The sequence below is a fragment of the Lethenteron reissneri genome, chromosome 23 (assembly GCF_015708825.2).
Source record: "Lethenteron reissneri isolate LAM-NWPU_2019-01 chromosome 23, ASM1570882v1, whole genome shotgun sequence".
Taxonomy (NCBI): domain Eukaryota; kingdom Metazoa; phylum Chordata; class Hyperoartia; order Petromyzontiformes; family Petromyzontidae; genus Lethenteron; species Lethenteron reissneri.
In genome coordinates, this window is record NC_083801.1 from 12,348,005 (window position 1) to 12,364,020 (window position 16,016).

The 16,016-nt window shown below is 42.9% G+C and overlaps 1 protein-coding gene across 4 annotated transcripts in view; it reads left to right on the forward strand.

Annotated features, from left to right (window-relative positions):
• GPD2 (glycerol-3-phosphate dehydrogenase 2) overlaps positions 1-16,016 on the forward strand; it is an 81,588-nt gene that overhangs the window by 45,442 nt on the left and 20,130 nt on the right. For all 4 annotated transcript variants that reach the window (XM_061557214.1, XM_061557212.1, XM_061557215.1 and 1 more), the window contains exons 5-6: positions 813-910; positions 5,660-5,823. In XM_061557214.1, the coding sequence (XP_061413198.1) occupies positions 813-910; positions 5,660-5,823 (262 nt within the window). The remainder of the gene's footprint in view (positions 1-812; positions 911-5,659; positions 5,824-16,016) is intronic.

The following is a 16,016-nucleotide window of genomic DNA, read 5'->3' on the forward strand; positions in this document are numbered from 1 at the left end:
GATGAAGTCCTAATGGCAACTTGTATTTTTCCCATTGTTTATCCATTCTCATTCTCCCACCCCCACACGCATTGAGAGCTCCTCACGGTGCACGTGCTCGACACATTGTGTACATTCACATTGTTGTGCTAGAACTGCTTGCCTGGCTGGCTGAGTTGAAAATCCTGTGGCGGTAGACATTGAAGTTCTGTGTGACTCCCGTGTGTGCATGTGTGGGGAGCGGTGTAGCGGTCAGCGCACTGCGCAACAAACCCGGCCACCAGAGTTTGATTCCCGCGCCACGTCCAACACCAGTGACCATTATCTGAATCGGTCCTGGGCCTACCCTAGATCGATGCAGTCTCAAATGAGTAGCTGGTGCAGTTTGTAAACATCACCACTCGGAAGAAAAAGTTGGCCGATCGAGTTGCTGTGCACCCACCCCCTCGTTTACCGTTCTGGCCTTCGTAGGTGCTTGCTAACAGCACTTGCCCCAACAGTCTGGAAGGCTAAACGCTGGATCTTTATCATTTGGGAGTGGAAGTATAGTGATTAGTGCTCTGCACTACAAACCTGGTGACCTGAGATCAGTCCTGCTCACTGCCAGAAACTGGTGAATATTTGAACTGGTCCTGGGGCCTCCCCTTAGTTGACTGCGCCTTTAATGAGTAACTTGTGCATTGTGTAAACATAAGCACTATGGAGACAAAGGCGGCCGGGTGTGGTGTTGGCCACCTCCTTGTGTGCTATGCCGGCCTTCATAGATGTTACTCACTAAGAATTCTGTTAAAGTTATATTGAGGATCGTTGTGTTTGTGTTCCCCGTGAGTCAGTATCGCATGGTGAAGGAGGCTCTTCACGAACGAGCCAACTTGCTGGAGATTGCACCTCATCTCTCCACCCCACTGCCGATTATGCTGCCTGTCTACAAGTGAGGTTAACCCCCGTGATAATTAAGTCAATTTTATTTTTGTGAAACACGTGGCACCTTTCTGGCAAAAAATCTTCCACTTAAAAGTGCCATCACATTAATTAATGTACTCGTACACATAAACAATTATATTCAAAATATACTATTTATACTCTTTGGTTCTTTCGGTAAAGTCACGTGGGTAAAAAAATAAAATAAAACAAAAAATAATATATCACGGCGTTTCGATCGCAACACAAGCGGTCGTCCTCAGGCAGAAAAAATAATCCAGCAGTGGAACTGCTGAACCAGCGAGAAAGCTGTTACAACAAGAGGTTATAAATGTGGCGATGGGCAAGCAAGCGGGGTCTGAGCTGGAAAGAAACAGCTTTCTCGCTGGTTCAGCAGTCCACTGCTGGATTATTTTTTCCGCCTGGGGACGACCACTTGTGTTGCGATCGAAACGTCGTGATATATTCTTTTTGCTTTTATTTTATTTTTCTACCCACGTGACTTTACCGAAAGAACCAAAGAGTATGGATTCCTGCAGTCATGAAAGCTTCAAATCAATACTATCTATAGTTGTTTAAAAAAAAACATCAAGTTGTGGCCATCAGCTGTCGTATGCAAGTGCAAAGAGATGCGTTGTTGGGTTATGACTGTGAATGTGGCGATGGAGTCGACTGTGCAAATGGATTTGGGGAGGTTGTTCCAGAGGTGTGGTGCTGAGAGAGATCTGTCCCCGTGGTTTTGTGATTGGTTTTGTGTGTTTGGAGAAGTGTTTGGGTTGCGGAGCGAAGTGATCCGTGGTTTTTGCTTGATCTGTATGACGTTTCTGATGTAAGGTGGAGCTTGGTTGTGTGTTGATTTGTATGTTAATATGATGATTTTGAAGTGTATTCTGTATTTTTATTGGTAACCAGTGTACGTTTTTTAGAGTCTGTGTGATGTGGGATAATGTATGGAGGTTGATCTGTGCCCAAACACATCATAGCTTTAGGGTTAAATCATTCACTCTTCAACTTATGCAAGGCGCTCCTCAAATTAGCCTTAATACTTGTTCATATTTTCCTGAATGTATTACTTGTGTTAATGTTATTGTAATTATTACTGAGAAGTCAAAATATATCAATTTTCAAACGAACATTTGGACTATGCTCATCTCCGTGACCATCCTGTGCCGATGGTGTGAATTCCACATTGCCATGGTGAGAGATCCTTCTATATCCATAGGACAACTGTGCTTTTAACTAGCTTGTTGCATTGGTGACTTGGGCAAATGTTTCATGTTCTTAAACACTTCTCAAAGTGTTTACGCGGAATGTAGTACGTAGAGCACAAATGGAAATTCAATAGATGTGCCTAACACGAACACATTTTAATTAACAGTGTACCTAGCCTTTGTAGACTATTAAAAATAATCATTTGACTCGGTAGAAATTACCCAGTCATCCCTGCTGTCACAAACTGCCTAAATTATAAAGATTTAGAGATCATGAAAACCATCAAAATTAAACATCCACATTAAGGGGACATGAATGTACCAAAACAACTCGTCAGACAAGGTGCCATTATTGCCCAAAGTTATTCACAGTGGCACCGAAGATGTTCTCTAAATATTGTATTAGAGCATACATATTCTTGTAAAAAACATTAAATATTTCAAATTTAACGATGACCTGGTTAATTATAACGACCATTGAAATGGACTCCAGCAATGTCCACCGTGGAGATGGAGTGATGAAATTCAGCTTCTTTGCAGGAGCTAATAGATGGGTTTTTTCTTTGCAAGACCTTGAAACAATTGATGATGACTTGGGAAGACCTTTATCCAGTAGTGGATAGATCATGATGAATACTGAGCCACATTAATCACCTATCAAGGGCAGTGTCCTAGGCACATGCATGGATGCCTAACTCTTTCAATAGAAACCTCGTGCATGAGAGGATAATAATTTTTGTTGTATAGAATGTGCAGCTGAGATCGACCCCATTCTTTGACACCACAGCTGGTGAGAGCTTTACTTCAGGTGCACTTTCTATGCAGCGATCGTGCAAATGCATTCGCGGGAGGGAACTTCATGCTGTGTTAGCCAGCATAATGAATATAATGATGGTGGGTTTTTTAGTGTGTTCATTTTACCATGTGCATTATATTTTGTTTCATTTTACAATTGTTTTACATGAGGGGTAATCACTAAAATTGTTTCGTAAATACAAATACGAAATGCAAATGATCGTTTTTGGTTTTCCAAGAGGCTTGTAGTATCTGTATAGTTTGTGAAGTTAAGGTATATACAATAAGATGAGAAGAAATATTTTAGAGTTGATTACAATATGGCCTAATATTATTAAGTACATCACTGAGTGAGTAAATGGAGACTATTGAATATCAAATACCATTAAGCATCATCTTTGTTGACTATGAAAAGACATTTGATGTCGTGGAAATAGATGCAACCATCCAAGCAAGGTGTTACAAAGGCATAAATAAATAACAAGTTTTAGGTAATAAAAACCAGTTATGAAAATTGGTAGAGCTCCACTGAGATTGCGAGAAAAAAAACATTCAGAAGGGGAGTCGGACAAGGAGACACACTTTTCCAAAAGCAATTCGGTTTTGTAAATATAAAGTAATACAGATGGGAGATTGAATTTGTTGCTTTGCAGAAGATTTTAAAAGATTTTCACCTACACGTGAAAGAATTACCATTATGATGCAGGGTTGTCTCTTTATAGATACCCGACCAAAACAACAGGGAGGAATTGTAGGGAAAAACTACACTTTATATTAAAGCCTCTACGTGTTTCTCACTAATGTCAATGCACTGGAAATATATTTTAACACTCTCATTTGCAAAATACGATAGAGTCATCGCTTCACAATATTCAATCAGCTGCCGAGGAGAAATGGATTACCCTATATTTTACAAAGGGAAAAAATTCGAAATGAGTAACAAAATGTCCCTTTTTTGCGATTCAATAAATTGCCACAATTGGATTCAGCACCAATTCTCTCTTTTAGCATTCTGGTGAATATAGCAGCCTTTAGTGGCTGGAGAGAGGGGTAATAAAACCAATTACATACAACATTGAAGAATCAAAATACGTAGGTGTGTATGCACACACTTCAATGCATGTGTGGTGAGAATAAGAATAGATATGAATCAATGAATTGATGTGACACCTCTATCATAAGGGAACTTTTCTAGTCCAACACCCTGCTGCCCTCTATATGCGGCTCTTTCAAATTGCCACTTTATTAATAAACCGCCTTTTGCTGCAAATCCACAGCATTACATGAAACACATGATTGTAATGTGTCAATATATAATTTGCCAATCCCCCCCCCCAACGCCTCTCTATATTTCAGCATTATCTAGTTTCTTCGTTAAATTAAATTATTTAACAGCTGTAGAGAGAGAAAAAATCTTGCAATGCCATAAAGACTCAAGATGTGTCATGTTTTTTTTCATCACAAGTCACGTCCAGTTTTCTGTGGGTTAAACACTATGTATGAAGCACGGTCAACTTAAATTGCCGTGGAGATGACTTGGGCTCCGTTGCTCCGAATGCAACGTGCGTGTAACAATATGGCAGTAGAGGCTGGTGCCTAGTTTCTCACTGCCATCGTGTAATTAGAATGGTAAAACTATTTTCATGGCATCCACTCACTGTTGAGCGCAGTGTTGTTTCATGGTAAATCAGTTTAGTTGAGTGTGTGCCGCCAATGTAGGTGTGATTGCTCTAATGAGGCTTCAGGTTGTGCCGTCTAGCTTGTCTGCTAATACGTTACTGGCCAGAAATGCCCAGTGATGTGTAATGCGCTGCGTTGTGATAATAATTCACAATTTTAAACCACCTGTCACCCGGAGGTCTCGGAGTGTGAGTTGAGTTCTGTCCCCTATATTTAAAACGATCACGCTTGCACAATGCTGTAAAGAGGATCCAGAAACAGAGTTCAGCTGGACTGGTGGAGTTTATTCATAGGCGCACGGGTCTGCAACATGTCATAAAAAGTCTCATCTTTGCATTTTGCCAACCCTGTCGGTGCTAGGTAAAACCTTGGCGAGGACTGCCCAGTGGGGCGGAGCTATCGGGCAGTGGGGCGGAGTTTACGGGCAGTGGGCGGATCTAAATACAACCAATGGAAAGTGATCCTGCGATGAATGCTAACTCTGGCGCGACAGTTTTGGTGACAATTGATCTGGCTAATCCTTTTATTCTTTGGCACATTGTCTGACGTTTTGCTCCGTGTGTTGGGAGCTTATCGAGGAAGTGAATCGACATTCATTCACCTCCTGAAGAAGCTTCCAGCATGCGGAGTGAAACATTGGGCGTAATTCCAAACATCACGCGGTACAACCCAAAGACACATCATGGTGCTATACAGTGCAACCTTGAAATCCTACGTAGTAAATGTGTATAATTTTTTCAAAGAAGCTGTTTCCAATTTCTCCAAATGCATTGAGTTGTGCATTGCCTTGTGCTCATTATATCAGCCACTGAATCCAGTTTACATGGGGTCTACGGTTCAGTTGTTAATGCCACCCACAAATGTTGCAGGACAATACCTTATTGTGCTTTCTTTGCTGTATACGACAAAGTGTTTGTGCTTTCGCATTGGGTGGCTAATGTTTATTTCTTCATATTCTTTCATATCGCTCGGTGGAGTAGCAACATCTGATAAGTCTACGTCAATCATACCGTGCCACTCGCCCGCTCACATGGCTGTTTGCCTTCGTCTGCTTGCCTCTTTTTTTCTGGCAGATGGTGGCAGCTGCCCTATTACTGGTTTGGGATTAAGATGTATGACCTGGTTGCTGGCAGCCAGTGCCTTCGAAGCAGCTACCTGATCAGCAAGAGCCGGGCTCTGGAGTTCTTCCCCATGCTGAAGCGGGACAAGCTTGTTGGTGCTATCGTCTACTACGACGGTAAGCGCCAGCGTCTGGGAGGAGGGTGCTGGGGTGGGGGTGACGGCCTCCGAATGATGAGGGTGTGTGTTACCCAGTGCGTAGCAGCAGGTAGGGTACAGAGGTGGACGAACTTGAGGAATTACTAAACAATTATCAATAATAAGCCTTACCCGAGCGTCTATTGGAAAGTGCTATTTTTGAAATGGGATAATGGTGCCGGTAGTCTGGTGCTATACTTCCAGTGAATTAAATTAGGTCTTAGTTGGAATGACATTATTTACATGAAATGTTACTTCTGTGTACGCAATTCATAGATGTGGTCAGCAAAAGAGTTCAATTGTGCCTGTATTTTAAAGTGTCTGAACAAGTGTAAGCGCCTGGCTAGTTGTGGTCTCTAAATGGTATAGAAGCACTTCAAAACAAGGCCCTTGTCCTCTGATGTTATTGTTTATGAAAACATGGATTTTTAGAAGAAGAAGAATAATAATAATAAACTCGGTATTCATGTTCGTTCACACATAAACAGGTATTCTGGATGAGACTTGGTAATGCCAGTGGTTGGAATTGCAGGACACCCTGCTTTGTTTCTCCCCATTCCGTTGCATCTCGTGTGAGGAACTATCACATTTGATGTTGTTCAAAGCATCCAGTTTGTTTGCCAGTGACTGTTGTTGTCTCCCAAGCGTTGTGTCGGCAATTCATGACCTGGAAAATTCCATAGGGTGCAACCCTTGGAAATGACCCTGAGGCCCCTCGTTATGACTCATTAGTGCAGCACGGCCACCCAGGCAAGTTGCCAGAGACACATTCTCAAGAAGAGGAAAAAAAGATTTGAAACATAAATGCTGTTCTCTTTCAATTTGGCAGGCACGAGGAAGGAAACCTAATAAAATGATGGCACTGCCACATATTGACCCGTTACTGATCGTTTAGTTATCTTTGATCGCATTTTGAACAAGTGCGGCACTGGCAGCCCCGTTTAATGATAAACGCTTTGTGATGTGTATACCGAGAAGGCCGCTCTCCATATCACACCCTGTCTGTTGGCATACATGAAAATATAAGTAAGGTGTTAATAACGGAAAAGCGTATATGTTAGAAAGTTTGATGATGCTGCCGTGGTATGTAATGATGCGCACACTGGACTTGTAATCCTGAGGTCGATGGTCCGATCTCCTGGTCCAAGTTTCTTATATTTCCCCACCTCTTGTCTGCACCCAGCAATATAAATGACAGTTGATTGGTACGTCACATGTGTTTTTTTTTAAACATCTAGACGGCCTTTAAAGGGTAAGCTAGCAATACCTATGTTCATGAGATGCGTATATACGTCTCCTGCGTGGGTGAAATCCGCACCTCCGATTAGCATGGTTGGCTGCGTATGGTGCGAAAGAAGTTCAACATACAAATTTAAGCAGAAAACATTGGAGGTTTTGAAGTCCACCTCCCCAGCAACTTCGAGGCTCAGGAGAACATTCGAGGCCCTTGAGGTGGAGTCAATGTGGAAGGTCAGAAAAGTGCAGAGGGAGGAGTGAGTTTCCCCAGGAGTGCAGGACCAAGCCGTCTCCTCTGCTCCCCACTCTTCGTGGCACTTGACACAAACTTCGTTGTATGGGATTGGTGAGAGTGGCAGTGACACATGCGAGAATGAAATGAAACAAAACATAAGTGCTCTAAAAACGAATTATTCTACCATTGACTACATATGATCAATCCAGTGGTTGAAACGACATGCATATCAAATAGCACTGTCTGGATTTTTTTGTCTCTAAAAAGGCATTTGATTCAGTGGAAGCTGCTGGAGTTATCCCAGCTTTCACAAACCGAGACCTTAATAAAAGCAAATCTATAGAACTAATCAAAACTATTTATAAAGATGGAACAGTTACACAGAGATTGCATTAAGTATTAAAATACAATTCACAAGAGTCAAGAAAAGAGATGCACTCGCACCAAAGGTATTCACAGTGACACTGAAGACACATTTCTGAACATTGAATCGGAGAAATATGATTCCAGATGAATGCAAATTAAAGGAAGGGCACGAGCATTGCATTTGGTTCTGCTCTGTGATTTGCATGTGAACACACGTTTTTGTTGAGAAAAGTGGCATCAAGACTGTCGATGGTAATCATCGCCAGGCACCCCAACCTGACTGCACATTCCCTACCACTGGCCCCGCACAACGTAACCAAACGACCACCGCCAATCCATTCTGTTATTCTTTCCACACTGGGCAGCCTGCCAAGCCCACCCCACTTAACAGAAGCCGCTGGGCTAGGGACAGATTTCTTGCGACAGTGGTCCGCTGCGTTTCTCCCCAGTGGCTGGCGAAAGGCAGGGCAGCGAGAGTGGAGGGATGTGCCCATAGAGCGATCATTCCCCAGTGGTCCCTGTGTTTCTGTTGTGTGGTATTTTTTCCCCCTTTTTCTCTTCCTCCGCTCTTTTGTCGAGAGAAGTTTTTTTATGTTGCTAGTTTTTTTGTTAATGAATGTTAATTGGAGGCCTGAGAAAAGGTTAAGGTCGAGGCTTATGAAGCTTCTTTTTTACTGTGGCTGAAAAGTGCGTATTTTATTGTTCATAATATATCAATATTTAAAAAGACAAAGATGGTGTACATATGAAGTTAATTTGCAGTTGTTTCTTGAAATTAAGTCATTGCCACATTCACATGATATTTTTCCACAATCTGTTATCAACTGGAATTTGCAAGCAAGTGACTGCAGTGATCATGTGCATGATATTAAAACTATGTTGACAATTGGTCAGCAGTGTTTATATATATTTTAAAGTGGTCTTACCATGTGTCAATGCATGGCCATACGTTCACCTGCTGAGTAAATGCATGTTTTATGGGAACCTCATTTGCCAGTAAAAATATGATAATTGGTGTTTTACCCTTCTATCTGGCAACAAAACTGACACCTTTTTACAAGGAGTCATGTTTGCATAGACCGCAATACCTGCAGTCATAATACAAACAAAAGAACATAACTCTGATAATGTGCACTGTCCTTGAAGTGCGCCTTTTGGCGTCATCTGGTCCAACCCATGTGAGACTAGGCTCTAAGGAAAGCTGTCTCGGGTGTGGACCAATCAACTTCAAGGACAGTGCACATTATCAGAGTAATGTTCTTTTGTTTGTATTATGACTGCAGGTATTGCGGTCTATGCAAACATGACTCCTTGTAAAAAGGTGTCAGTTTTGTTGCCAGATAGAAGGGTAAAACACCAATTATTAAATGCATGTTGCTAAGGATTGCACTTCGAAGTCTGCGTTGGCAGGGGAAAATAATTTACGACACATTTATAAATAACGCGATCTAACCAAAAAACGTTTATTATGAATTTACAAGAATGAAACGGTTTATGATCACGTTTAAAAACGATCCAGCTCAATTTCATGCAAATTCTGGCCTTCTGAAGGTAGCAAGCGTACCTTTTGCCTACCTATAAAAGATTTATCAGCGTTGCCTCTAAAAATAACAAAAAATGTCAATACGAGAGTAAGAGCCAATTATCCAAACTGAGTCGGAGGGTCCTATATCCCCGGAGCGTGGTTTTCAAGTTTGGGAGCAAGGGCGCACAGTTTGTGTCGGTAAAATTGATTGGGGTTGACGCGTGAGGGACGCGCCTAATGAGGGAACTGACACCAGTGGTTAGCTCGCTGGCACGTCCCCATTACTGCGCTCCCCGTGGAGGCTTGCTGGTGCGGCCGGCCCCTCGCACGAGGGGACCGCCGTTCCTCCTCGCTTCCACTGAGACAGCCGCCCTACGTACATTCACATCGTCTTGGCCTTAAGCGTGTACATAGGGACACGTATTGCAGCGTATGTATCTCAGAGCTGGGTGATTCCATCCAGAATCGTATCCGAATCCTGTGATACAAATGTGAAGTGGATGAATATACACGAATCTTGTTCGATACTTTGTGATTCCACCGTTCAGGAATTGTGATTCTCCTATGGGTGTGATTCAAACAGGGATTCTGTGATGGAAGCGTTGAAAAGTAGAATAGGATTATTTTGTGATTTTGTTGCGAATCTGGCTTAGCTAAGCTTCGGCCATGCTTAGCATAGCTAAGGACAAAGCCGTATGTTCCAGTGGCGATTCTGGCGGCGGTACTGGCCGGCTGGAATCGACCGTCATATTAGCTGGCCAGTATAGACCATAGTCGCCATAGAACAAACTGCATAGGCAACAACCTTTTTATGTTTCAATGGCAATTCCATGAGGCCTGGCAAGGCTCCCACAGGCTCTTCGATCTTACCTGAACACCACATTGGGCTCCGCGTCTTGGCTCCTCCTCGATTCTATGATTCCGGTGATCCCATGATACCGTTGGGGAATTGATCCCATGATACCGTTAGGGAATTTTATTTGATTCGATGAATGCAATCGTAAACACATTCTAGGAATAATGAGGCTCGTGCCATTTCCAATATGTACATACTATACGGGGTTTTCTTTCTTTCCCTTCCTGTATGGTTCTTCTCCCCCCACATCATTGTTGGCATTTCTCTCCCTGCCCTTCCACTGCCAGTGGCTGTCCTACAGGCTACGTGCTGTGATTTAGCAGGATGCCCACTGAGCGAGAGCGCTTCCGAGCACACTGGCGATTCATTGACCAAATGTGGTGCCGTCGGTGTCTGCACGTGCGCCGCTGCCATTGCTTGGTTTCTATCATCATTCCCCCTTCACTTACTCCCCCCCCCCCCTATTTGGCATTATCCGGTTGACTATTATTTTGATTTATTGCAATCCCTTTCTGTTTTCCCGTCACACTGATTATATATTTTATAATCGGATTTTGTATAAATGTATATTTATGTGATGTTCATAATCGGCGTAAATTTCACTCTGATTACTTTGGACATCAGAATTACATCTTATTGCAAGGTTTTTTAGTTTTTGTTTTATGATGGAAAGTGATTTAATATAGTTTATAATAAAATGTTCTAAATATATTTGAAATAATTAACACTGATAGACAATGACTGCTCATTGCAGGGGTTACATACACCAATCAGAATAACATGCCGAATTGAAATAGCGAATAACGACCCTGAATCGTGATAATGAATAGAATCACCAGGGCGGCAACACTTTACATACCTCTAATATATTGCATATACACCAAAACCTCGCCCATTATGGGTTTTCCCATCGCGGATTTGACCAATTGTGCCAAATCTATTACGGTAAAATTCGCCGATCTTGCCCAAGTGGCTCGACAAGTCGTGGTTGAGCGCGAGATTCTTGTATAGTACGCATCGTAAATAAGTACCGTATAGGTACTCTAAGTGCACAATTCTCGCGATGATGCTGCTGTTGAAGAATCCACACGCCCAGGTCGTCACGTGTTGTTCGCAGTGTCCAGTGAGGAGGCAGTGAGGTTTAGCCACCCGCATATTTCTTCCTCCATAATATTTTCCCACTATACATTTATTGTATTTAAGTTATATTTAACACTTTAGAACAAATTCCTCATTTTAAATGAACGATACTTCCACTTTCTTCTTTAGGTTAATGTAGGGCAATACAAAAGGTGTGGGTTGTCGTATTATAAACCGTGAACCAAACCCTAGTTTCCTGTTCGCCTCTCAGTTTGCGTTTCACGGATTTTCCGATTACGGGTACTTTCAAGAACGTAACCCTCGCAATAGGCAAGGGTTTGGTGTATTTTTGTCTTTGCATTTATATGCATCAAAATCTATTTAAAAACTTACATAAATACTCTGAAAATGTATTGAGAAAGTCTTGTGTAGTTTTGCATGCGTTTCGTGTGTAAGGCTCGATCCGCATTTGCATTCTAGATTTGAAGCTTTCGTGACTGCAAGGATTCATACTCTTTGTTTTTTTCGGTAAAGTCACGTAGGTTAACAAATAAAACAATTAAATTAAATCACGACGTTTCGGAGGCAACACAAGCTTCCGTCTTCAGGTGAAACCGTCACAGCAATTTTGCTGTGACGGCATTTGCATTGTTGGTGTAGAGGATTTTGTGAGGGAATTATGGTGTTAGTCCAGCTCCGAACGAGTTAAGTTAATATTTTCCATTGGCAAGGAGTTTGCAAGTTTGTCGAAGGTTTATTCTGGCAGGGGATGGAGCATTCGTCGATTTGAAGAGCACGCTGTGCCGTGAATCCGGTGACTTGAGTTTGATTCCCGGCCATGGCTAAAATGAGTGTCCAATTATGTCTAGAAACGGTGCTAGTTTCCTTTCACCACCCTGATGAAGTCTGGACAAAGACTTGCCACGACCAAACACATCCTGGAGAAGACCTTCATGCAGCAGTGGATTGACAAAAAGCTGTGAACCAAATCATCATTGTATTATGCTAGAATATGGACTATCCTATAAGTCTAAATAAGAGTGGACTGTACACAACATTTGTTTACATATTACTTTTAAATAGCAGAACATCTTTTTATTTTCATACATTCTTGGAGATAACTTGAGTACAATGAGCACCCAAATATCTGTATATATTTTTTGTTAAACAACAAGCTCTCTCAGTGGCTGTCTGTGAAACACACAATCGTGCATTTGCAGATTCCATTTGAAAGTTTGTTTTAAATTGCCATGGTGCCGCAAGACCGCTGCCAAACCCTTCCAATTTGTTGTTGGGCACGTTTGTCCCTTTGTGCGTGTGTGTGTGCCTGCAACTTGTCCGCAATTAATCTATTACTGCAGGTCTGCGCCTTCGCCATGGGTTTGCCTTGATTCTTGCTTGGAATGTAGCACAGATCAAGCTGCATTTGTTCATGTATGTATGTGTGCTTGAAATCAGTGGTAATGAATCGGGTGTATCTTGAAACTGTTGTGCGAATATTCTGGCACAATGCTCACCATCAGCATCAGCCATTAGCAATTCACTGCTGGATGAATGCATCCCTCAGCCATCACCATCTCTTATGGTCCTGCAGTTATTAGTGATCCACCTAGCAGCTGCAAACGAGCTGATTTTATCACTCCCCATCTTTGCGGTGGATGTACTGTCAGGTGTGTTCCGTCCTCTGACTGCCACTATCGTTAATGTTGCCCATCGGCCATCAACCCTTCGAGAGACGTGTCCTACCCAAGCCCACTTACTTGTACGATGTGTATGCATCTCTCCATGGTTCTTTGGCCGCTTGAGCTCTTGCTTCAATTTCCTTGTCAATGTTCATGTTTCTGATTCATATCTTAGAGCAGGTGATATGAACTGATTAAAAGTCCTTCCTTGGCCACATCGGTATGCTGCTGTTCATTAATATACATGAAAATGTAATGATTTAGAGCCATTTGTCAATCCACTGCTGGATGAAGGTCTCCCCACACCCATACGGATTGTGTAAACATACCTCACAACGCTGTTGAGTGCGGATTGGTGTGATGGTGGTGCCCAGGACTGGTGCAGATGTATCAACAATTGTGTTAACAGTGGCCAAGAACCTATCTCAGGTTATCTGGGTCTTAACACAGTGCGACAACCACTGTGCCACCCCTCGGCCACTTGCACAGATTCGGAAATAGAAATGCTCTCTTACACTGAGTTACTTCGGTCGTACGGCGGTTGTGCAGCAATGTAAGTTACGTGATAACGCTTTTGTGGCGGCCTCCTGAGAGTCAGGTCTACATCCCTGCAGCGAAATTTCAGGCTCTCGATTGCACATGAGACGATGCCTTCAGGCTGTGGGAGGGCGAGGTCTGGGTGACCCTCAGTTCGGTCGTGCTGTCGGTGTGATGTGGAGCCGGCTATGGGGAGGTGAGGGTGACCAGGGGCCAGTGGTTGCATGGGAATGCATCCAGCGCAGTGAGCCGTAGCCGAGCCTTGAGCCATCCATCCAGCCATCCATCCAGCCATCCAGGCGTCCAGCCGGCCGGCCAGCCAGCCAGTAAACTGCACTCCCCCCCAACCCGTGCTTGTGCCAGCACATCACTTCTGATTACTGTAACCCCGGGCGACTCTTCCGCCGGTCCCCTGCTGTCTTTGGGGGATTTGGTAGATGAGAGGGCAGTGGCCAAGGCACACATACTAATAGGCAGTAGAATGGGTGGTAAAAGATACACGGAAGAGTTTATTGTTTAAAAAAAAAACTAGCAAAAATCACGACAATGCAGCTTGTCTGATGTTTCCAAGGAGGGTTACTCTTTAATGTATTGAAATGACGTGCTTTTTTTGCTTATAACTAGAGGTAGCGTAAGCCTTCAAAGGTGTTTTCATGCATCTCACCATATTCACTCCATTTCTACAAAACATTCACCGATAAGTGTGCCTATAAGAGCCACGGAGGGGTTTTCTCTATAGAACGAGTGTGGGCATTTGAGGGGGAATGGGAGCCGACAGGCAGTGACTCTCCCCCCCACTTGGATCTTGCTGTTCTGTGTCCCCCTGCTACTGATGACTCGTGACAGGTGCACATGCTGCGAGTTCTATCTGATGATAACCCTACCTTCACCAAGCCCGTCCCATGTCCTGACATTCCACTCTCCTTGCCCTACTACTAATTTTTATTTTTGACAATCTTTTTTCTTGTTAAATTTGTGTCAACGTTTTTGTTATTAAATGATTGCTGTCGCTTCACATTGCGTCATTTTCCCATGGATTATTTTGTATATTTCAATTATTTCCACGTTTGTTCTACCATTTGGAGTGAAATCGCCCAATGACTCTGGTTTTAGCCAAAATGGCTTTTTTTCTTAGAAAAATTCTGGCAGAAAATAAATAACGCTGTCATATTTTACCTAGATCAGACAGAATCATTCACTTTTGAAAGAAAAAAACGCAACTAATCAGCCTCAAAATGTGTAAGTTCAACTTCTCCACGCAATTTTATTTAGAATTCAATGTTGGCAATCACTGCTTGTGGCCACATGGCATCTGTGCTTCTGTTACATTTCTTACTCTGCAATACCGGGTTTCACAGCGGGGTGATCGGCAAGTGCGGCGAGCAGAAACCACTATGCCCCCGCATGGGAGGGGGTTGCTGATCCTCCACCCGTCAAGACGACTCTGCCCAAATTGCCATGGCACTAGTACTCCCTGCTGGCCAGTCTCAACGAGCATCTTGTCCTGGCACATTACGGGCACCTTGAGGGGCTGTTGGCAGCCCAGGTACCAGAGGTGTGGACTCGAGTCATGTGACTTGGACTCGAGTCAGACTCGAGTCATGAATTTGATGACTTCAGACTCGACTTGGACTTGCATAACAATGACTTTGTCCCACCTCTGAGGTGTGGACTCGAGTCATGTGACTTGGACTCGAGTCAGACTCGAGTCATGAATTTGATGACTTCAGACTCGACTTGGACTTGCATAACAATGACTTTGTCCCACCTCTGAGGTGTGGACTCGAGTCATGTGACTTGGACTCGAGTCAGACTCGAGTCATGAATTTGATGACTTCAGACTCGACTTGGACTTGCATAACAATGACTTTGTCCCACCTCTGCCAGGTACACTCGCTGCTCTTCATCACCAGCTGTGTCCAATCGTTCATTTCTCATCCTCTTGTTTTTGCTACTGCTGCCATTTTTTTTTACCGTACTTGGCTTTGAAAGTACGCCGCCAAACAAAGAAAAAGACGCAATGTGATGACACAATTATGGTCATTGATTGCTTTACGATAATCAGTCAGCAGTGCAGCTAACTAGGATATTTGATTGAAATGATATCTCTATAAAATGCATATGGGCTAAAATACAATGTTTCGCTCCGGATGATCGCTGCAAAGTTTGATCTGTGTTTTGATTTAGTGTGCTGATCTTAAAGGTGCATCGAAAAATGTTGATACTCCGACTGATGCTCCTACTGTTGTGGAGTGCATGAGTTTGGTAGTACATGTTGTTTACGTCGTTTATCGTGAAAATTCGGTCACAGTTCCTATGACGACTGTTTCATTGCTTTTATGGCTTTATTTTGGTGATTTTCGATAAGTTTTTTGGTTTGGCCATGTTTGTTTGTTGAAGTACAGAGTTAGACTGATGGCCTAAATCTAAGTTGTCTTGTGGTTGTTGTTGTTTGACTTGCATCCCACTGGGATTTTTGCACATTTTTGTGTACGGTGCTTTTTCTGCAATATTTTACTGTCTTTTCTTGGATTTTCTGTTTGCACTCAGTCACATAGTCACTTTAAGATGTTTTTTGTTCACGTTTTTGTTTTTCGTTTGTTGCGGTTGCACCCGATTCAAGAGCCGAATGGCTCACAGGGCTATACCTAATAAA